The following is a 22,825-nucleotide window of genomic DNA, read 5'->3' as shown; positions in this document are numbered from 1 at the left end:
ATTTCAGGTTGCACGCGTACTCACATGCACACATCTGCTGGGCTCTCTGTTACTTACCATAGATGAACTCAGATAGTAAATTGTTACTATCAGATTGCACCATTATAACTGTAGAGTTATGCCAGCTTTCCTGGGGGAACGTCCCAAAAACCTCTGCTGTAGTCTTAATACAGGCACAGAAAGCCAACAGCCTTAATTAGCTTTTGAGTGAACTTTGATTAAGCCAAGTGTGTAGGGCATACGGCTGCCATCTGCTGCTTGTCCGGGCTGGGAGGTGTTTGTGAAAGTGTCTTGACATAAGCTGGTGACCACAGGGAGTGGTGTGTGCTAACAAGGATATACCAGCTCCCAGGAGAATACCTGGATTTGCTATGTGCAAAACAAGCTCTGGTCTGTGAGGCGATGGGCCCTAAACTGCTCTTTGAAGTGCAGGCTCTGAAACATCAGATCCACCCTGCTGTGCACATACTGCTCTGCAGGTCTGGAGAGAAACCAGACTGGACAGTTCCAGTCAGCTCTGTGCATCTATAGGTCTATTTCTTTTTGTTAAATATACTCAGTTGTTATTACTGTGTTAATAAAACTCACTTGGGCATCCGGAACTTTCCCTGCTGGTGGAATACAGGATTGAGGTGACCCAGAATTTCAGCTGCTCTTGCACTGATGCTGAAGCATGTTGCTTTCCTCATTTTGTAATGCTGTCTCCTAATGTCTTTTGGCACAGGCCACTGAACAGCTTATGAGTGATATCCTACGGCAAGCACTTGCTGTGGCATACCAGACAGCACCTCACAACAGGTACAGCATCTTGTTTCCTCTTGGGCCACTTATGCCAGCGCAAAGGGCTGAGTTGCTTGAGAAATTTAGTCAGATTTTGTGTGATCAGACCACATGATGGAGGGAATTTATGAACTATATTCTGTGAGAAGATCCAAGGCTTGTGAGGGGGTTTGTCATTTCCTAGCTCCATAGTGGCAAAGAATGGGTACATAAACAATATTAAAAACTGAGGCAGGAGTCTCTGCTGTTGCCATGCTCAAAGGATGACCAGAGCCATGCTGGAAGGACCTTCTAACTCCTGTCCATCTCATGTTACCATGTAGACAAGTTACCCATGGCCCACCAGAACTTAAAACAACCTAAAGTCTTCTTTATTTTCTCTTTTCTAGCTCAGATACTGAGTGATTTTTATGGTAATGATTAGGCCACGTTTTGACTTTTGTTCAGCAACATGATTTGAAATAGCTTGGAATTGGGAGGAAAAAAAAGTAACACTACAAGAAAATGCTTAGATTAAATATTTACTCATGCAGCATATAGATATTTATATAATATATATTAAACATATGTATTTATGTTATATAGAGGAAAATATACACAGTCTGTGCTACAGAAGTTCAAGGATTAATACTTAAGCACTGGATTTTCCTGTCCTGGTGCCCAAGATGTTTCCCTTAGTCATTCGAGTGGGTTTTTTGTGCTGTGACATTTTAATGCTTGTGCTGTAACACTTGATCTTTTGGTTTGGTTTGGGTTTTTTTAATGGGTCTTCTTTCTTTAATTTATTTTTCCCTAGTAGTTTTCTTAACTTGCTATTTTCTGGACACGTGTCTTTTTATGTATTATAATATCATCTCTGCATTCCCTGCAGGACTCCAAGAGAGATCACAGTGATGAATATTCACAAAGCCATCTGTAATATTCCCTTTCTTGACTTCCTCACAAACAAACACATGAAGATACTAAATGAGGAACAATGAAATAGAGCAAAGAAGGTGCTACAGGAAAGGTGGATTTATGACTGAAGTTGGTTTGACAAATCCAATATTTCTGTAGGACACATATACGTTTATAACATTGGGCTACTAGATTGTTACCTCCAATTAAAGATGCACCTTAATGCAACAAAATGATGCTCTGTTCCAAATCAAGTTGTTAAATGTCAGTGTTTACTTGGTAAGTGTATGTTCAGTGGCTGAACAAACATTGTCAGTTTGCATCGAGTTGCTAGCTGTGAGAGACTCCACCGGCCTGGTCCCTCTGAGACAGCTGTTTTGATGAGATTGAACATTTTTTCTTAGGAAAGAAATTACACTTTTTGATGCAGTCTGCACAGGAGTTGTTCTTCCCATGCAGTGGGCAGAACAGTTGCTTTGGCACTCTGAATACGAGAGAAGTCAAAGACAACTTTTAAAGGTAGTTACTTGAGTAGATGGGTGAGTTGGTCAGGTAGGTTTAGGTGTGGGTGAGCAGGAGGCTGATGGCTGCAACAAATTCTGGCAGTCCTGCTCCAGCATACGATGTATGTGACTAAGCACACATCAGTAAGCTGGGTAGGCTTATTGTCAGCTTTTTCAGCAAAGTGAATAACCAGATTCCTTGCCTCTAAAGAGGTGCCAGGTGCCACCTTTCTTAGTCATCTCAGAAGGGTAGACTGGCACATGCTCAGTCACCATGAGCAAACCATGGTCAGGCTTGGTAAAACTTGACTGACCACTTGTCCTGCATAGGAAAGGAGGGGAGTGGGGACAGTATTTGTAGGTTTTGGCTGGCTGAAACCCTTTCCTTACCCAGTGAGTGCCTCCCCATGCTGCTTGAAGGTTTGGAGTGTTCTGAGGGACAGGTAACAAGCTGTGTTGTAAGGTCATAATGTCTGGACAGCATTGATTGATGATCAGCTTGGATTGTGAAGTGCTAGGGGAGCAGCAGCGCTTTGGCTGAAGTTCTGCTCAACACAGAGAGGCCTGATAGGATCAAAACATCAAAGATTTGCTGCTTGTAGGGATCTCCTCTGTCTTGACTGCAGGAAGAAGTTCTGCTACTAACCTCGGCACTTAACTGTCTAGGAACATCTCTGATGTAGGAGACGTGTCTGCAGCCTGGCTGTGAACACTTCACTGAAGAAGGCTTCGCTGACAACATCCTGACCACCCCACATCCACCACCCCTTTGTCCTTCCCCATGGGTGCTTGCTAGTAGTGTGAATAAGCCATTGTGAAGTTGGTGGGGTAACTGTTTGATTGTCATGCTTTCAGGGTGCTTGTTTTGTGAGGCAGTGCTTTCACATGGTGGAGCATGGGTCAAGCAGCCAGGACTCCAATGCGCTGATCTCAGCTGGGTCTGTGATCTGCTGCATGGCCTTTGATATAATCACTCTGTGCCTCAGTTTCCCCATCTCTGAGCATGGGGAGCAGGATACCTACCTCAAAGGGGTGTACTGAGGCCTCGCTCTTGTTGGTGCCGTGCTTTGACAATACAAAGCCTTTTATAAACATTAAACCACAGTTATCTTTCCTCATCTGGGACAGGAACAGAGGTCTTCAAAATGCTATTTTTTGGTGCTTTTTTTTGGGCTAGAAGACAGGTGGTGGTAACATGCAGTACAGATGGTAACTTCAGTGTGCAGGAACTGTGGAAGAGGATGGTTTCAGGTGTCTGAGGATAGTAGCATAGATTCGATGCACTTCTTAAACTGAAGAAGGTACCATGTACCTCAGATGAGATACTGCCTGTCTTTAGCACCATAAGTAAAACTAGGGTCTGCAGGAGGGCCCCTGTTGGTTCATTAGAATTATCAGACAGTTACAGTTCACTTGAATATATGAGTGGCAGAACCTGACCTGTGAATCTAGGAAATGGGACCAGTGGATGAAATCCAAACAGCATTCAGAGATGGACTTAAATGCCCCCTACATAGGGCACTTCATACGCTCTGGATTCAGAAGATAATCCTGGCTTATTTGGGTGAGCTGAGTGCAGGATTGCCTGAACAAGTGAAGTACCCAGTTTAGCCCTGACACTGGTTTTTCAGCTGAGGTCAGTGTGAAGGAGTAGAGCAGTGGTGATTATAGTTGAGCTCAGTGTTGGGAGTTGGGAGGAATCCAGGTAGCTGTGGAACTGCAGGCCCCACACTTTGCTTGTAGGCTGTACTGAATTCCAAGTCCATAGTGCTGTTGGGCATCCCTGTACACAGCTTTCACAAGAGAGAAGGGCATTTTCAAGATACCTGTCACTATCACTATGGCAGCCTGCAGGTTGTGTGGGAACAGCCCGTTAGGCAGACTCAGTCATGCTAGGATCTTGTGCAATGACGCATTTCCAGCCCCTGTCTCCTGTGGATTTTGATATGCCCAGAGCAGCTTTTGAGGATGCAGGAGTTTGTCTTCCAGCATCTGTTTGCAAATCGTGGCTTCCTTTGCCTGTGTCCTGCTTTACTGTGAGGAATGGAGTTGCAGAGTGAGTCCTGAACCTGGCCCTGAAGCAGGCAAGTAAATACCCCTTGTTCTTAATGGGGTTCTTGCAGTGCAGATCTGTTGCTACGTTTCTGAGCAACCACAGGTTATTCTCCTAGGGGATGCTATATTAATAATATAAAAAGTTTGCTGAAGAAAAATAAACTGTTAAAAGCAGCTAGAAAATAACACATTTGTGTAGTCCTTCAGATATAGGAAATGTTTGCAACAAGTTCTTTGAATTTTGAAAAGGGGTGGGAGAAAAATTTGTCCGTGAAGTTCCTGTGGGAATTGCTTGGAGATGAGTTTAGAGGTTGTGGAATTTCATGCACCCGCTCAGGTGTATGTGTGGAACCCTACGGATGGTCCAATGTGTTGAGATGTTATAGTATATTTCTCTGGCTTTCTGAAGAGTCTTGATGCAAGTTAAAAATCTCTTTACAAATATTGCCCCTGTTTGTAATGCTGAGTGTTTAAATCCTTCATGTTATCTGTATTATACTGTATAATTGTGTAAGATACATATGTTTACAATAAATTCTTTATTAGCTGTGCTAAGGTTGTCTTGACTGTCAGCTGTCACTCAAATTTCTCCAAATCCACAGATTTTTGTGTGCTGTGTATATTCTGAATGTCCTAGTTGTGGATTGAAATGGGCAGTTGTGGAATCGAGATGAAGGAAAAGGTAGTTTTTCCCTTTTCTGGTTCCTATAAAAAGCTCTTGGGTTTGGAGGCTGGGGGAAGGGGAGCACAGAGCTCAACAAGCTTAACTCCTCCGCAACAGTGAGTATTGGTTGGTGTGGAAGATTGAAAAGCATGGTGCATTGACATTGGCTGGCTGCTGGACACCCACCCTGCTGCTCTTGCTCCCCTTCAGCAGAGCAGGGGTAGAAAATAAGGCTTGAGGGTCAGGATAAAAACAGGGACACCTACCAGTTACCATCACAGACAAAACAGCATGTGGAGGTGCAGGTGTTCACAGCTCTCGGGCATAGTGCATGCAGGAGGCACAAAACTCACTGTCAGCATCCCAACAAGCCTGTGTCAGCAAGTTGGAATGAAACAAGCAGGTTCAGTGTGCCCCTGAAGATAGTAAATTATAATGTTTCCAGTGTAAAACCTTCCCTCTTTTAAGTGATGTTTCTTTCTGTGTCAAATAACACCCTTGTTTGTAGTGTGATTCACAGTTGGAAAGCCTTGATGGAGCTGGATGTGAACCCAGAGCAACTGGGAAGAAATGCTAGTGAGAGAGCAGCATTGAAAGCAGTCCTGGTGTTCTGACTCCCTGGAGCCTGCAAAACCTGTGTAGATTTGCCCCCTTCAGAGGAACTTTGTGTGATACCTTTCAGTTTGGCTGAGGCAGGTGCAAAATCAGCTGTGTTGCAGACAGCAGCAGCCAGTTGCATCACCCTGTCCCTTGTAATGGTAAGTACCTGGTTGATCTTCCCTCCATTCATCCCTCCTGTAGTTAGAGCCACTCAATAGCTTGTGAGCCTTTGGCTTTGTCCTGGAAGTATTCTGAGGCATAGTTAAAAGAGCTGGTATCACACTGTCTAGGGAAGCTTGTTGTACCTCCAGTACCTTTTACTCACTGAAACATTGTTGGGAACAACTGTAAAGTGATGGTCTCTCTTAAGGTTCAAAGCTAGCACCATTTCCCTGTGATCCGTGTGGGATTGCAGAATGAAACCAAGGTGAAATTCTTCCCTGTGAGGGTGCTGAGGTGCTGGCACAGGGTGCCCAGAGAAGCTGTGGCTGCCCCATCCCTGGCAGTGTTCAAGGCCAGATTGGACGGGGCTTGGGGCAACCTGCTCTAGTGGAAGGTGTCCCTGCCTGTGGCAGGAGTTGAAACTGGATGAGCTTAAGGTCCCTTCCAGCACAAACCTGTCCAGGATTCTGTGAAATGCAAGTTGCTTGTCCCTTTGTGTTAGCAGGGCACACTGTGGGCATCGCTGAAAGGGGATCTTGAGAGCATGGCACCTGCGCCAGAGCAGATTTAGCTCCTGTGTGTTCAATAGTGAATGCAGGAAATTGGTATCATTGGTTCATCCTCTTTTCCCGTTTGTGTTGATAGACTGCTTGCTGAAGAGTTTGCTTTCCCTTTGAAAATGTTCAGGGAAAATCCCACAAGTGATGATGAATTCTGCAGAGCAACAGCTTTCCTTTGGAAGACACTTGTGCTTTCAAATCAGCAGTTGGACCACAGCTTGAAATGTGACTTGGGAGCCTTTCTTGCTGCAGAGTCTGTGCCTGCAGATAAGCTTGAGGAGTAAGGAATTGATTGCTGATGGCTGTGACTGCAGTCAGGCATCTCCTCACACCTTAATTGGTGTCTTGTGTCCCTTGCTGTCCTTCACATGCTGCTAGGTAAGAGAAATGCAGGGATCTGCAAGGTTCAATACCCAAGGGTTATTCCCCAAAAAAAATATTTGGGGAAAGAACCAATAGCCAAAATACATTTTAATTTATTAAATTAAATCCAGTCATTTTGATAAAATACAAGCTTATTGTATTATGAGTTTGTTTACAACTGCATTGATTTCTTTTTCTTTTAAGAAATACAATGAATTAGGAAGTAAGACTGAATAGACAATTTATCATCTTTTCTTTTTGCTGTTATTAAAGTCCAGAATTGAAACAAACTGTTTGAACAAAACTGTAAGAAACGTTATAAAGAGATTAAACAAGCAGATTGAATTCTTAGAAACATCTAACATGCAAACCCTTTGTACAATTTGAATGTTTCCAGTGGATTTCCTGAAAAAATGGATCTCCTGAAAAATTACTTTGGCAAGCACTGGTATTACTGTAGGTTCCTCTGCGTTTGGGGATGAGTGTGGGAAGTTCCATCCCAAGGCCAGGTTGAACGGGGCTTGGAGCAACCTCAGTTATTGGAAGGTGTCCCTGCCTATGGCAGGCGGTTGGAACTGGGTAAGTTTTAAGGTCCCTTCCAACCCAAACCAGTCTGTGATTCTATGATTATGATTTCATTAATATTCATTACGGATGAATGAATATCTGATCACTGTTCAAGTCTGAGGATAGTTTCCTTTGATTCTGGTCAATACATTTGTGTGTTGCAAGCTATATATATATAGATGAACTATAAGTTTTTCAATTTTTTTCCCAAAAAAAAATTAGGAAAACCATGAAATGCGCAGTAGACTATTCCAGTTGCATAAGTCATTGAGACAGAAACTGTAAACCCACTACAGTCCTGATGAACAAAGGCTAAAAAATAGTTTCTTATAACACATGGACCTCAGCAAAATGTAGACCAGTCTGAAAAGAATCAGTTTTAGAACAATGACACTTAAAATGGCCTATCTTCAAAATCAAGGATGTCTGACATTCTGTGTTAAGAAGAGTTTCTAAGTAACATTCACTTCTGGTTGTTCCTAGCATTAGCATTACCAATAGACAGGCAATAATTTAGGAATTTCAAGGCAGTATTTCCCACCTTGCATATGCAAAGACTTAACATTTAATAAAAGTATAAGCATGTCCTTTTCATTAAAGGATCACAAATTGGTTTAGGTAAAATCCATATACAGTATTTACACTCCCCCTAACAGCTATACAAATTAAATATGTATCTCAGCTCCTTTGGAGCCTGGCAGGTGCCTGACTGTCCATGTAATCCTCTCCAAACCAGGCTGGTGCATTGCTCTCAGGGCTGTCCCCTGAAGTTCAGTCCCCTCTGTGTGAGCCCACCAGTCATGGAAACGTCCAGCTTTCTAGCCTTGAAGCCCCAAGACACTGCATATGCCAGATGCATTTTGGAGTTCAATGATGCTGGCTTCCTCCAGCTTCTGAAACAACCCTGGAAGTTCACACCAGCCTTTTTGGTGCTATGTTTTCTGGTGCAGCCATTTCAGGTCCTGTTTCCAAAACCCCTCAAGAAGCTCCGAAGTCATCCAGATGCTCCCTGTCTTTCACTTGTTTACTTAAGAGGATCCTGCTAGATGAAACTCTTTTTGGTTTTAATTATCCATCCCATTTGTGACTGTTTTCCCCTCCCACCCTGTGTATCTGAGCACAGGGATGTTGCCTGCTATACTTGCTGCCTTTGCTGCCTGAAGTCAATCTCCTAATGTGAGGCCAGCTGGCAGAGTAATGAACGTGCTCCCATGTAAAACTAGGTCACTCCTCACAGCATGGTTTGCCAGCTCTGAACCAAGTGCTTTGCGGTTTGTTGTGTTAACAGAAAGTTTGTGTGCATGTCATCAATCACTGGGGCTGCTGTTGGTAACACTGGCTCTTTGATCTTAACGCTCCTCATGAAAATTGCATAGATACATCTAACTCCATGTCTGAGCTGCCTGGGTGTGAGGAGGGTCTGGGTTCACACGTTGAGGATCCGTGACGGCGCCTGGAAAACAGCAGAAGGGTTGGGGGAGAACCTGGTCTTCACCTCTGGGATCTAGTGGGGTGAGGGGGGAGAGAAACATTAGTGCGACACAGGGTGCAACCGGATTGCCTAGAGAGTCTGAGGGCTCTGGGGTGTTGTGACAGTCTGCTCTCCCCTGTAACATGCAAGCAGTAGTTCTTGTCTGGGCATCAGTCATAGAATCCTAGAAGCATAGAGGAGTTTGGGTTGGAAGGGACCTTCAAAGCGCATCCAGTTCCAACCCCCTGCAATGAGCAGGGACACCTTCAACTAGATCAGGTTGCTCAGAACCACATCCAGCCTGGCTTGGATGTCTCCAGGGATGGTGCATCCACCACCTCTGGGCAACCTGTGCCAGGATTTTACCACCCTCATTGTAAAAGTGTTTCTTCCTCATGTCCAGCCTGAGTCTCTGCTCTTTTAGTTTAAAACCATCACTCTTGTCCTATCTCAGCAGGCCCTGGTAAAAAGTCTCTCCCCATCTCTCTTACAGACCCCTTTTAAGTACTGAAAGGCTGGAATGAGGTCTCCCCAGAGTCTTCTCTTCTCCAGGCTGAACAACCCCAACTCTCTCAGCTTTTCCTTGGTACACTCTGAGTGTACTGAGCCTTTCTGCAGTCTTTGTAAAGTCGATGGAACTGGCCTTGGTATACAAGGCATGGAGCTTTGTTGTAGCCCAGCCCTTGCACCTTGAGGTGTGTGGTTTGATGGGGGACAACCACAGCTGGGCAGGCCTTGAGCCAGCCTCTACAAGACAGACCTGAAGCACCTGAAGGAGAAAAAACAGTTACTGGCTGAGCCAGGCTGTGAAACTGCAAGGGCTTTGATAAGGATTTTAGCTCCTCAGGCCTGGAGGAAAAGGTAGAGATAACAGAGGTTGCTCTTTCTCATGTCTGTGGAGTCAGAATTTCATGCAGTATGTGGCTTTTGTGGTTTTACTGAGGCATGAGGGACACCTGGATGCTTGTGTCTTCCCTAATGCTTAAAGGATTTGAAATAGGACTGGCCATAGTTGTGATTCCAGCCCAGGATTCTGGGTGAAATCTGGCTGTAAAACATGAAAGGATGGAAAGCTTTGCTGGGTGCTGAGTGTTCTGATGGCACCGTCGGAGCAGAGAAAACAGAGCAAGACCACAGGCAAAGAGAGTACAGGGAAAGCTATCGATCTGGTTGTTGTTTCATTGTTCTGATTTTTCCGTTCCTCTGGGGATGCGTCTGACACACTAAGGAACAAGAGGAGTGTCGCAAACAGCCTGTGCACAGCTCAGTAGCAAAGCAGGCAGTTGGGACACAACATAACCCTGATTCCCCCATGGGAGCAAAAGCACAGGCTTCAGGCAAGAGGGAAAGCCTAAATGGCCAAGTGTGAACCACGGAGAGTCCAACTTCTCTTTGAACTGGTGACTCCTCAGCACACTACACCTTTCCCATACTGTCTGGAGGAGAGGCTGTGGTGATGCCCTGGGGCTCCAGGAGATGGGACCTCTGTTTGGACAGTCCAGAGTGCAGTGTCCTCAGTGGCATGTGTTTGTGTCTGGGATTTCCCTTCCTTGAGAACTGGGATAGTGACTCTGAGAGGTTCATCTAGACCCCGCTCCTTTGTATCCTATCTGCCAAATAGGAAGACACTGTATTTTGCCCTTTCAGGGTCAAAATGTAGGGGATAAGGGTTAAATAACCTCTGTTCTCATTGCTGCACCTCAGTAATCAGCCCAGACTATTCAGAGAAAGGAAGTAGTTTTGGTGAGGTTTGAAGATTTTGTTTTGCCTGAGGTTACTGTCCCACTTTTAGTGGAGCTTACCCACCCTGTGCCTCCTGTGCCATGTCACAGCAGTGTGCCAGCAATCCTCTGTGGAGGGGACACTTGACTGTCTGCTAATTAAACACTTCCTCCTCCTCTTTTGCAAGGCTAAAATTTACTTTCTTACATGTGGCCCTGGGGCATCTGCTATTACCTCTAACCCCATGACACGCTGTGGCCAGGGAATTCAGCCCCAGCCTCTTTCTGCTTTCCCAGTCTCTCAGTGTTGCCAGTGAATGGCTTTTAGGGTTGGTTGTGAAGTGCCATTCTTTTTGGTGGTCTGCTTCAATAAGCAGCTGAACTAGAGCCTTGCTGGGGCACATTGTCCTCCTTCATGGGGATAGGGAGTGTGGGGAACCCTGCCAAAGAAAATGTTGAGTACAAAGACACATTTTCTTGTAGAAATTTTAGTAGTACTTAGATGTATTTCACCAAGAAAATAAGCTGGTATATAGAGAGTTATAGAAACTCACAGGAAAATCCCAAGGAACGGATGGCCACATTACCTAAGGGACTGTGACGAAAGAGTGGTCAATGAGGGCATGGTTTTATTCTACATGAAGCACACTGGTAAAAAATGAGGAGTTCCTTATGTGCACTTTGGGCTTTACTCATATCAACTGTGGGATTTTAACAAATGTCAATTACCTTAAAGTCTGCCTTGTAGCTTGTCTCTTTAACAAAATGGTCTTCTGGGATAATGAAGCCTTGCTTTGTCTTTATAGGCTTGGATGGTTTTGCTCCAGTCCATGGGCGATACTCTTGCCTGAAATGAGATTAGGAACCAGTAAAACACAACATATTCACAAGGTACATCTGCTCAGAGTAGCTGCAAAGGCCTTTACTAGCTGCTTATACACAGGATCAAGGGGTAAGACTGAGTCCTGAGCCATGTCCAGGCTAGGAAAATAGGCAGTGTTTTAATGTGCCGAGCTTAGCTTTGATCATAGCCTTTCTGATTTTCATGTTGTTCAGCCTGGAGAACAGAAGATGCCAGGGAGACATTCCAATACCTAAAGGGGCCAATAAGAAATCTAGAGAGGGACTTTTGGTAAGGCCATGTAGTGACAGGACAAGAGGGAATGTCTTTAAGTTAAAAAGGGTAGATTCAGATTTAGATACTAGGAAGAAAATCTTCTCTGTGAGGGTGCTGAGGCCCTGGCACAGGTTGCCCAGAGAAGCTGTGGCTGCCCCATCCCTGGCAGTGTTCAAGGCTAGGTTGGAGCAACCTGCTCTAGTGGAAGGTGTCCCTGCCTGTGGCAGTAGGTTGGAATGGGATAAGCTTTATGGTGCCTTCCAACCCAAACCATTCTATAATACTATGCTTATGACTTTCCCAAGCATGCTGTTTACTATTTTGATAGTAGCTGCAGTTCCTCTTTTTAAAACTCATTTAAAGTGTATAGGTGTGGAGTATTACTTGAGAATGTGTAGCCTGGTCTCAATCTATGATTCTATGAATCCTTTTAGTATATTACCAAAATACCTACTGCCTGGTTTATGCTCAATTTCTAAACATAGATTCAGCCTTATAGTGCCGCCCCTTTTCTTGGTTGATTTCTAGGCACAGGATATGACTCTGGGCTGTATTTAAGCCAATGAGAAACCAGAATGCTACCAAAATTAATTCCAAACAGTTAAGTAACTGTTTCTTGACTGAGTAAGCTGCTGGCACTGGCCTCCTATCAAGATGGATGAGTTCATGTGCAGGCACAAGGAAATGGGCAGGAGCCTGCAGCTGGGTCTGACAGCAGTTTGTCAGCTTGAGTGAAGGTGGAAGTGAGTTCTTAAATCCAGTCAGTCAGTAACAAATATTGCTCTTTGGAAGAGCTTCCTGCTGCCAGAAAGCAAACCCAGGCCCCTGTCAGGCCTGTCTATGTGCACTGTAAATCTTGTCTCTGAGTAGTTTGCTCTTGCTGTTTGAGCCTTCACTTCCTGCCTTTTCTGCATCTTGCTGTTCAGCCTGTGCAGTTCTCAGGGTGCTGATGATGAGGTTCCTGCTGCTTTAGCGCCAGAGGATAAGGAAGCACCTTTGCAGAAAGGCAATTTTGGCCAAGCAGTGCCCCAAGAAGGCAACCTTTCAGCAGGGAATCCCAGCCACATGTGAATGCAGAGTTACAATCGGAGCTTTGCAGTGCTGTGCAGTCAGAGGTGGGACACACAGCTACTGGGCAAAATACCAGCAAAATGGTACAAAGCCATCAATTACATCCCAGCAGTTTCCAGGAACTGGAACCTGCTGCTCCACATAAAGCCGGATAGCCTCAAGGATGCTGGTGCCATTGATTCCTAACCATTCATCCTTGTGCTGGCTGGTCTCCCTGCTGCATCACACTGCAATAGTGCATACCCAGCTTTCCATGAATGACTGTGCTGCCTGTCTCTGCAGCCAGCTCTGTCTGGCTGCTTTGTACAGATCATTTGCTGATTTGGCAGGCCCCCAAACACAGCCCTTTTGGATCACAGGACCCTCATTTTGGCTGGAAGTCAAACTGTTCCCCTCTCAGCCGGGATAGCCAAGGCTATTTTCAAGGCACCTACAAACAACAGAGGAAAGGTTCTGCCTTCACCCATAGAAACAAAAGTGTGAGGGCAGATACAGCCATGACTTAGACCCACAACAGCAGCATTTCTTTCTTGCAGTCACCATTTTCCCTGGGTGAATCCAGGATTCTGAGCTGCAGGGAAGGGCTGGGCAGAACAGAGATGACTGATCTCCTATGGCATGAGCCCTCCTGGATAATGGACCCATTGAACTGTTTTTCCTCTGAGATAGATCTGACATGTGCTGGAGCCCCTTCCAGGTCTTGGACACGAGCAGGTTGTGCCCATTCTCCTGCCTGGCCAAAGAGCACAGCACAAGGACAGAAATGGGGGAAAGGAAAAGCTGATGGAAGAAAAAACCTATGAGGGTAGAGAGACCAGCACACGGGAATTAGAGAGCAGGAAAGCAGAAGACACTTGGCTGCTTCGCGTCTCAGCTCTTGCCTGCAGCAAGGTAATGCAGTACTTTGAGCTGCTCATAACTCACAGGAAGGAAACAACAGCAAAAGACTGGACTGAAAGGTCGGGAAAAATCTGTAAGCCTCAAAATGTTGTCTTAGGGTGAGTTTTAGGGGCTTGCCCTCCTCACAGAGATCCTTGATAGGACAGGCAGCTGTCTGAATGAGGGGTGTGGATAGGTCTTAGGAGCTTGTCTTTTGTTATTAGCCCACTTCCCTTTCTTTCCTCTTTTTCTCTAACGTAAGTTTGGGTGTACTTTGAGCGGAAGAAATTCTTCCAACCTTTATGCAGCAGCTTTGAATCTTTCCCATTTCAGTTCTGCAGTGTACTTTGCATATCAGACATCCTCTCTTGAGCCACTATTTCCACCCCTCTCCCTCTCTCTTCCCATGACTCTGTCCCTGTTCAAGCCCTCCCTTCCCCCAGCCAGGCTATGGAGTGCACAGTGGGTCCCTTTGGATCCATCCCAATGCCTACACCAAGCAAGCTTACTTCTTAAATTGTATAAAAATCAGGGGCTTCAGTATTAATTTCCCCAAGCAGCAAGATACTTAAGAATGTAAAGATAACTGTAAGCCTTGATTATAAAAGCTTTACTCCTATTATTAAGGATAAGTATGCATTTAAATATCTTGCTGGATCAAGGATGGAGCTCCTCATACACAGTACTGTTAACCCTGCCAGCTCAGGTGTGTGTAATGATCCCACACATTGCTGAACACAAGTGTAGGCATTTTCTGTTTTCTTCTGCACAGCTGAAATAAGGTGCTTTTCAACATGAAGCAGTCACCACAGTTCATGTTGCCTTTCTGCACACTGTCTAAAGGGGGGTGGATAGTATGGACAGCCAGTATGGACAGGATGCTCTGCGATTGCATCCATACTTATGCGAAAAGTGTCTTCCCCTCCATTCTGTGGTATCAGCCTTGGTGTGGAGGATGCTCCACCCCGGCGGTGTTCAAGGCTAGGTTAGACAGAGCCTTGGGTAGCATGGTTTAGTGTGAGGTGTCCCTGCCCATGGCAGGGGGGTTGGAACTGGATGATCTTAAGGTCCTTTCCAGCCCTAACTATTCTATGATTCTATGTCAGCTCCACAGGCACAAATGCAATGGACATCATGTGCTGAATACTCACACAAGAAGGTGGAAATGCAGTTTGCTGAGGGATCTTTCACCCTGCTATTCCCAAAATCATTGTCAATGCTACATCTCTGTAATGACCTCAGCTTTTCAAACCTTTTCATCAGAACAGAACTGCTCCTCCTGGGTGCACAGGAAACCCTGCTGATCTCAAGTTTGGTCTGCTTTACAGCTGTGCCTCCCACCTGCAAACAAGTTGGGTGTTATGACTCTCACTCCTGCTCAAAACACCTATGGTGTGAAAACACCAGCTGCAAAGATGAAGCTCTGCTTGGGGCTGGAGCTGTGCATGTGTACAGAAATAACCATTCCCCCATTCCCCAAGTGCTAATACAAGTAAAGGTGATGGGTGGGGGAAGAAGAGGCAGAACAATTGCTCACAGCTCTGTGTAGATGTGAAAGCACATCTGAAGTGCTTTCCTAAAGCTGGCATGTTACTGAAGGGGAAACTGAAGTCTGAAGTGACTTAAAGTACAGCTGAGCCTTGCACAGGGCTCTCCTCCCAGCAATACCAGCCCTGGCAGAGAGGTTGTGCCTGGGTCCACGCTGCCTTTTAGCAAGGTGAGGTGATGCTATCCAGAGAACAGAGCCAGCTGGAGATACCTGCCAAAAGCTTCTCACATTCACTGCAGAAGTGAGGTAAGTAAAGCACTCATCTGTTTCCAGCATGCTACGACTAATTGTGTGCAAAGCCAGAAGTGCACAGCACCTGCAACTTACTGCTGAAAGGGAGAAGGTACTTCCATGACCCCAAAGGACAAACCTTTGGGAAGGTGCAGCAGTGGGTGCTCAGCACTTCCTTCCACCTCCTCCAGCATCAGTAAGGAATAATCCACCTCAACTCTCTGCAGTCCCCAGGGTCTTTTCACAGTTGGAGCACATCCCATTCTAGCATTTCAAGTGCAGCTTATATATATCTGCCTCAGCCTGTGTGCCTGAGCTCCCCCCCTGTACCCCAGTTGAGGTTTGACTAATTCAGGCCCTGCAGAACTCCAGCCCAAATCCAGGGACTGGAAACAGGAGCTGCCCCATAGATCTGGGAACATGGGACAATAGTTTGGAGGTCAGGCAGCTAAGCTGTTCTTCCACCATTTATACAGAATTTGTCTTTCAAAATGAAGCACATCTTTGATTCCTCAAGGCACGCTCTAAAGGCATTACATGGTTCACCAATGTTCTGCTCAGGCCCAGCACCCCCCAGCTGCTGCCTGTAACAGAACCCCCCTGCTCTGCCTCTCCCAAAGGTGACCTGTGTTTTCTCCTTCCTTAGTTGCCTCCGTGCCTCTGGGTGAATGCAGCCTACAGGAAGAGTTGGGGCAGATCCCTGCTACTAGAGGATAGTGGAGTTGTGTGTGGTTACCAAGGGACAGCCTAGTCCACAGGCCTTTGCCAGAGAGGAAGCTGGAGAGCAACAACCCCTGAGGAAAGATTAATGTCTGTAGACTTCAGTGCTACTTTTGGAAATACTAAGGTAAGAGGAAAAGAGACATAAGTATAGTGACATTAGTGGAAATGCGGTTAAGTGCTCAGCTTGCAGAAGAAGGCAACAGATCTAAATTAAAATAGATTTTTGCAGATTGTGAAGCTACTGTGGGCTTTTTTCCTACTGCTTGTTTAGACTTGTGTGCTCAGTGGTCTGGGGATTTCTTATATTTGCAATGTTGTACTGAGTGATCATTCAAAGAAACTGTAGGAATTACTGGAATAAGATAAAAGTGGTTTGGCATGTGTATTCCTACCTGTATTAGTTGTACTGCATAGCCTCCAAACAGCTTAAAAGTTTTATGTGAGAACTTTGCCCAGCCGTGTGCCTCCATCCTCACCCTGCCCTGCTTCTCCTGAAGCTACCGTGAAGTATTACATGTTGCAAAGTTTGGTTTGATTTGCATGTTAGTGTGTCACTCCAGCCAGTACTTTGTTGTGTGATCTGTAAACTTCTTGCTCCTCCATGAAAGTAGTTGAGAGCCCTATGTAAGAACAGACAAGTCAGAAGGAAGAAAGGTGTGAGAAGTCTGAGCATTAGAATGGCTGTAGGAAAGTTCTCATGTAGGCTGATGCACCCTTCCTTTGAGGTCAGGCTGGAGAACCAAAGGAGGCTTCAACAACAGTGTGGAGAGGGTTGTGTTTCTGAAAGATGCCCCTTGCTGGTCTTGTTCTAGGGAGGTTTCTCTAAAGTAATTCTTGTGCTGCTTTGAAATTTGAAAGTGCTTTCCCTCAAAACCAATCATCACCCCGTGACTGTCCTGTGAGAAAAGGATAGAACAGTGCATAAATTCAAGCACTGCAGTTATCCTTCCAGGATCCATATGGCAATTGCGCTAGTACCAGGGCAGCTGTCTGCATGAGGAGGAGTGGGATAAGCAATGCACTTTCCTCTGCTGGCCTGTAATCTTTTCAGGGCCCCAGTGTGTTTGTCTTAAAAGTGCTGTGATAAAAACGTAATGAATTGCACTTAAAAACAGAAATGTCTCCTAGGTACATAATAGATAACAAGTATCTAAATGCTTGGGATTCTACTGAAGTAAAAACAGTTACTCTCGGTGTACCTCATAGGAATATTAAAGCCTCCCAAATATCATTCTGAGGAAGTGTGTGGTAACAATGCGAAACTGGTACCATATTCAACAGCAGCCTTTGTAGGGGCTGAAATCCCCTTTCCTCCCATGGTGGATGTCAGTGAGAACAAGGGCTGGATTTATGTGCATCCAGCCTGACTACTTGTTCCAGGAAATAAGCGTTTGTAATCAGTTGTCCTGATCACTGGGAAAGGAAGGCATCGATAGCATAAAAGTCATGTAATAATTTTACAGGCTCTTTGGGAAAGGTGGTTTATGATGGTTTTTCCCATCACCCGTTAGATGGCATGTCTGGGGGGATATATCCCTGGTGTCTGCGTCTGACTAATCTTTGAGGCAATCATTTGGCTTGCCTTGAACAGGAGTTCTGCAGGGAAGAAGATGATAGCCCTGTCAAGTTCGGGGAGTGCGACTGTTGAGTACAGCCGTGTCCTGTGCAGCTCCAGCTATCCCCAGCCCCGTGTCTCCCAGTAGCGGTTAGGTGCAGAGCTGCTGACTGGGGATGGCATCATGGATCCTACCCGGCTTTTACTCCTTATCCGCGGCAGGGGGTAGGGAGCGCTGGGCCGCCCAGCCGAGCCGCCTCTGGTGCAAAAGCACCCGGGGACCAAACGACGCTTTGCGGGACCGCACCTCCGAAAGCAAACGCGGCTTTGGCACAGGCTGAGGCGGCAGTCCCCGTCCTCCCCCGTTCCCTTGCTCACAGCCCCCCTTCTCTGTGCTGCGGAGGAGCATCCCTGGTTCGGGGCGGGGAGCGGGCCCCGCTTACCTGTAGGAGGTGGTGTGTCCGCCGTCCGCCTGTGGCCGCGGCCGGAGCTGTTCGGGGCCGCCGCTGCCGGGCAGGGCGCAGGCGGCGCGGCCCGGGGCGGGCTGGGGGGCGGCCCCGTCCCTCCCGCCGCTGCTGGCGCTGACCCAGGGGAAGGCGTCCCCTCGCCGCGGCAGCGGCCACGCTCGGAAGTCCCGCCGGTACTGGGTCTCCGCTGCGAAGGGCTCTCCGCCGGCGGACTCACGGCTCTTTCTGCGCCCGCCCGGCTTCCCGATGGCGGCGGCGGGGTCCCGCGGGCGGGGGGTCGGGGCGGGCGGGCGAGCGCTGCCCCGCGGAGGCGCTCCGCCGCGCTGGTGGTGGGGCCCGTCCTCCTGCTCCTCGATGTCCGAGTAGTTGTGGATGGTGAGCGGCACGGAGAGGTCGGACTTGTCCAGCTGGCTCCAAAAGCGGGCGAGGCAGCACACGCGGCTGATGCAGGGCCAGGCCATGGCCGCAGCGGCGCCCGCAGCCGGCCGCGCACCCGGCTTCAGCCCTCATGAGCGGCAGCCCCTCCTCCCGCCGCCCCCCTTCCCGGTAACGACACCCCCTCGCCGGGATTACGGACCGCGCACGTGACCCGGGCTGCCGGCGGTGCGGGAGCAGCCGCCGAGACCGGACCCGGCGGCAGGCGGCTCCCGGGGGGAAGCCCCAGTGCGGCCCCGGCTGCTGCCTGCGGTGACTTCCAAGAGGCGCCGGCTCCCTCTCCCCGTGCGCCTCCGAGTCGGATTTTGCCTTCGGTGCGCTAGGAGCCCGCTCTGCTCCCGGAGAGCTCCGCAGTGTATCCAGGCACAGGCAGGGAACACTGCTCTGCTCTAGCTGGGTGGCACTGCTTAGTTATCATAGAATCCCAGGCTGGTTTGGGTTTGAAAGGACGTTAAAGCTCATCCAGTTCCAACCCCTGCCACGGGCAGGGACACCTTCCACTGGAGCAGGTTGCTTCAAGCCCCATCCAACCTGGCCTTGAGCACTGCCAGGGATGGGGCAGCCACAGCTTCTCTGGGCACCCTGTGCCAGCGCCTCAGCACCCTCACAGGGAAGGATTTCTTCCTAATGTCTCATCTCAATCTCCCTGCCGTCAGTTTAAAACCATTCATTCCCCTTGTCCTGTCACTACAGACCCTTGTAAAATGCCAATAATTATAATTTCAAGTTATCCATCACCATCTCTGATTAGTGAAATCATTTGTATGTGAAAGCGGATGTTTATAAAATAAGCGATCTGGATGAGAAATAGCAGCTTTGCAATTTTCATTTCCAATGGCCGTCTACAACCTCCCCCACCTCTCATAACACCCCACCTCTTCCTCCATTTGCATTAATAGTTTAACCGCTTCACTTTTAAAATACGACCTGTTGACCAAACCCCAAGCATTTGTTATGTACCTTATTGTATCGTCCACATTATTTACTGTTTTCCAGAGGCTGGAAATTACAGCTTTTCTTTTGTACACTGAGGTTCATACCCAAACAGACCCGGCACAAACCACCAAAGCTGACAGAATTACACTGGGGGTAAGTCAGGCTTTTGAAACTTGGCATCTTGCGGGATAATCCTCCCCAGTTCACCATTCAGTGGGTTACTGCGGAAGCAGTTGGATCTGAATGTGTCACTGTAGGCTGTAAAAGTGAAGAGTGCAGATAAACTGAGATGCCACCTATTAGAAAATTATTTGTTTAACTTCACAGGTACTTTATTTTGGAATGGAATAATCTAGTCGCAGGTGGCTGTCTGATGAGATCTAATATGAAATTAGGTAGTAGAACTTGAAAAGCTGAGATTTACTGCTCTGTTTCAGCTGATCAGCCTGTATCTGTAGTGTATTTGCACCTCAGGCTTCAGTCTAGGATTGCACTTACCTCTGGTGGGGAGGAGGGCTGGAAATGCAGGTATTAGTCTGAGACAGAACCTCTCCTTGTCTGTTTGACCTCCTTTGAAACACAGTTGTCAAAGGATAGAAAGAAACTCCTTTAGCAGATTATGCTGATGTCCTAAGTATCTGATTTGGCACTTGCTGGTGCTGCTGGTGGTTCTAATTCTCCCTACTCCCTGTGCCTGTTGGCTAGGGCAGGGAGAGTCAGAAATTCCAGGTAACACTTCTGGTCCCACACGGAAGTCTTGACACAGTAACATATGGGGTATTGGATGCTGCTTTTCAGTTCTTGCCTGAAAAGCCCACAAATACAATGTTGCTTTTAAGGATATTCAGGGAGACATTTCTTAATGTTCTGCTGCATTTTGGTTTGTTGTTTTTTTGTTTTGTTTTGTTGTTTGTTTTTTTTTTCCTGGAACTATTCTGCTCTATGTAGCAGTTCTTAAAAATAAATCAGATTTGAGTGTAGTGCAGAACGCTTCAGAAATGGACTTTACAGCCATGGGAGAAAACAGAACATCAGCTTTATCATCGCTATCACTGGCACAGTACAAATGATGCTCTGATCCTTGTTCCTAGGCCTGACTTAGCAAAATACATTGGAGAATAAATCGGATGTCTCTGCACTCCTTGTGCCTGCCACTTCCTAATGCTGAGTTCAGCTCTGGTGCTGTGTGTCTCAGAGCCCACCTACAGCACCAGGGAGTGCTTTTGAGCTGCTGCTCATTCTAGCTGGTAGGATGAAGCTGGCACAAAGGCTAGCTTGGATAAGGGATCCAGGAGGCACCGGGTGAGATTAAAAACTTGTCTGCATTTAGAAGAGATTTATTGTGATTAAAAGCTGGGGGAGGAGGTAGGAATACTGCAGCAGTAAAACTAAGGAAAGCCATCAAATCAGACAGCAAAGCAGCTGTTGCTGCTAGGAATGGGGGCTGAAACCTCCAGCAGACAGTTTGTTCTAATAATAAAATGAAATTCCAATAGAGCTGTTCACTACAAGGAACAAAATACCCCTTAAACATGGCAAGGCCACAGCAGACATTCTTAGGGATCAAAAAAGGGTGAAGGATTGTGTCTCTACACAATTAACCATGACTTTACACTTAGTTCTGTTTCCCTATGCAAACTCTGGCTGCTGTCTCTGCCAAGTCTGCATAATCACTACATTGTGTTCTTATGCACAATAATAGCTCTTTGAAGAGGGGGAGAAAAGTCTTTCCACGTGGTTAGTTTTGTTTTAGGTGACTGGTTCTTTCTGTTATTGTTTTTTTTTTTCTGGTTTTGTTTTTTTAATTCTTCTAATTTCTTTGTTATTCAAAGGTGTGACTAAATACTGAGGTACTGATGCCAGATTTTGCAAGAAGGGTATTTGCTTGCCAGAAATGTATTTTGTACTCTAGCGAGCTGTCATAACTCCAGGCTATTCCCTGACTGTTAGCTTTCTTATTGCAGTTTGAAAGTAATTTTGGAGCAGAGAAGATGGTTTACCTTCGTACATATGTTAAATGCCTCTAGAGTTCCTATAAATAAGGAAGATTCAGGTATCAAATAGCCTTTACAAGGCTATTAGGTCTAAAGTTAAGGTAAAGCTTATGCATCAGAAGTCCAGCAGAACTGCAGGCATTGCCTCTGAAGGGACGGCCTGAAAATGTTGTGGTGTTTACCTGCACGCTTCCTGCCTTAGCAGGTCTAACAGACCACAAGTGGGGCTCCAGCCTGTGCAAGCAATACAGGGGCATGACTTTCGAAGTCTAAGGTAGGCACTGGCTACTATGGTGAAGAACTTAATTGTAACCTTGGCTTATTCTTCCAGACCTGTAAAACCTAATGTCATTCAAGCTTTACATACTATTTCCTGCACTATTACTCCCTGCTGCTTTCAACCAGGATCTCTTTAAAAAACACCCTCAGCAAATAGAGAAATGTTGAACAGACTAGGTAAGCTGTTGAGTGGACAAGAGGTAATGCAAGGGGGGGGGGGGGGGAATAAAAGAAGTGAGCAAAGGCAACAGATAGACAAGCATTAAACAGGTCTGAGATCAACATGCAGATACTGTGAGCTATGGCTTTTGAGCTTCTTTGGCATGATATACCCCCTTATGATAAGCCTGTTCAGTGGCTATCTTATACGGCTGAGGTGGCTGTTGTTACTGCTGCTGGCGGCAGTTTGCTGCAGGTTCGGCTGCCCTCTCTCTGCTGCAGGCAGGGCTGCACTTTGGCTGAAGCCCTAAAAACTGGCATGATTGGCTGGGTAACAGGTTCCAAACAGCCAGGCAGCTTCTGGAGCAGAGCAAAGGTCTATTAGAAATTCAGACTCCTTCATTTTTCAACTGTTTAAGTCGACGGGCACTTAAGGAACAAATCCTCAAGGGCCTCATTTTTCCAAGGGAGGAAGAAAAATGAGACTTGAACGCTAGCCTGTGCCAGTAATTGAGTTTACAGCAATTTTGTACTCCATCATTTATTCGGACTGGTGCCTTTTGCATTCTGTATTCTTTGCCCCTACAAGAAATTATTTTCTGCAAGGTACTGTTATCAAGCAGAAAGTCAAAACTTGGCTTCTTACAGAAGCAACATGTTCTTTGGCAAGTCAGTATACCTGGAATGACTAATTCGGCCTATAGGGAGGAGCTGAGGGTTTGAATGCACCAGCTCAGATCTGGGCAGACTTCTCAGCCCTTTGCAAGGGGTTTGGTAGTCATCATTGCAGGACAAGCACAGGGTAGCAACATACCCAAAAATCAATTGTTGTTTTTATTTGTACAGTAGGAACATTGGTCATGGTACTACCCTTTACTAGGGCATCTAATCTATTTTTGCTGTAGCTGTTTATTTAATAGACCTGGCACACTCTTAACCAAATATTAAGGTTTAAAAGTACTTAGAAAACCCTTAAAATTAGCAATACAGAATAACACTAAAAAACAAAACCAAACCCAGAAACTAATGCAGTGAAAGAATATAGAAAGCACTAGCAGTATAACTCACAGTAAAACATTCAAAACCA

At 46.4% G+C, this 22,825-nt stretch overlaps 3 protein-coding genes and 1 long non-coding RNA gene across 16 annotated transcripts in view; 2 read left to right on the top strand and 2 right to left on the bottom strand.

The window, feature by feature from the left end:
- YEATS2 (YEATS domain containing 2) overlaps positions 1-1,927 on the top strand; it is a 44,038-nt gene extending 42,111 nt beyond the window's left edge. For all 12 annotated transcript variants that reach the window (XM_062621744.1, XM_062621741.1, XM_062621740.1 and 9 more), the window contains 2 exons: positions 725-798; positions 1,652-1,927. In XM_062621744.1, the coding sequence (XP_062477728.1) occupies positions 725-798; positions 1,652-1,760 (183 nt within the window). In that variant the 3' untranslated portion in view covers positions 1,761-1,927. The remainder of the gene's footprint in view (positions 1-724; positions 799-1,651) is intronic.
- Positions 1-17,975, bottom strand: part of PLEKHB2 (pleckstrin homology domain containing B2) — a 469,993-nt gene extending 452,018 nt beyond the window's left edge. The window contains exon 1 of the mRNA XM_062621764.1: positions 17,971-17,975. The gene's annotated coding sequence lies outside the window, so the exon portion shown is untranslated. The remainder of the gene's footprint in view (positions 1-17,970) is intronic.
- On the top strand, positions 5,028-21,905 carry LOC134165211 (uncharacterized). The gene is made up of 4 exons (XR_009965433.1): positions 5,028-5,657; positions 11,150-11,234; positions 15,837-16,037; positions 20,398-21,905. It is a non-coding gene; the product is annotated as an uncharacterized LOC134165211 (long non-coding RNA).
- On the bottom strand, positions 6,678-19,011 carry MAP6D1 (MAP6 domain containing 1). Of its 2 annotated transcripts, none has more exons than XM_062621761.1 (3): positions 17,912-19,011; positions 11,073-11,190; positions 6,678-8,604 (listed from the first exon to the last, which is right to left on the bottom strand). In XM_062621761.1, the coding sequence occupies exons 1-3, from the start codon at positions 18,394-18,396 to the stop codon at positions 8,578-8,580; spliced, it is 630 nt and encodes a 209-aa protein (XP_062477745.1). In that variant the 5' UTR covers positions 18,397-19,011; the 3' UTR covers positions 6,678-8,577. The 2 variants fall into 2 exon arrangements, with proteins under 2 accessions (XP_062477745.1, XP_062477744.1); XM_062621760.1 differs by having other exon boundaries at positions 6,678-8,655; positions 17,912-18,647.
- Positions 21,906-22,825: the final 920 nt, after the last annotated feature.

Source organism: Pezoporus occidentalis, unplaced genomic scaffold, assembly GCF_034315485.1.
Source record: "Pezoporus occidentalis ecotype Australia unplaced genomic scaffold, CSIRO_AGI_Poc_V1 ctg233, whole genome shotgun sequence".
NCBI lineage: Eukaryota > Metazoa > Chordata > Aves > Psittaciformes > Psittacidae > Pezoporus > Pezoporus occidentalis.
This window is presented reverse-complemented; position numbering and strand designations above follow the sequence as displayed.

Excerpts from the sequence above, each read along its gene's own strand:
- MAP6D1 (XM_062621760.1), bottom strand. The coding sequence starts at position 18,396 with ATGGCCTGGCCCTGCATCAGCCGCGTGTGCTGCCTCGCCCGCTTTTGG. Across the intron at positions 11,191-17,911 it reads GGACACACCACCTCCTACAG|GCAAGAGTATCGCCCATGGA; the intron begins GTAAGCGGGGCC and ends ATCTCATTTCAG. Across the intron at positions 8,656-11,072 it reads GCTACAAGGCAGACTTTAAG|ATCCCAGAGGTGAAGACCAG; the intron begins GTAATTGACATT and ends TCACCCCACTAG.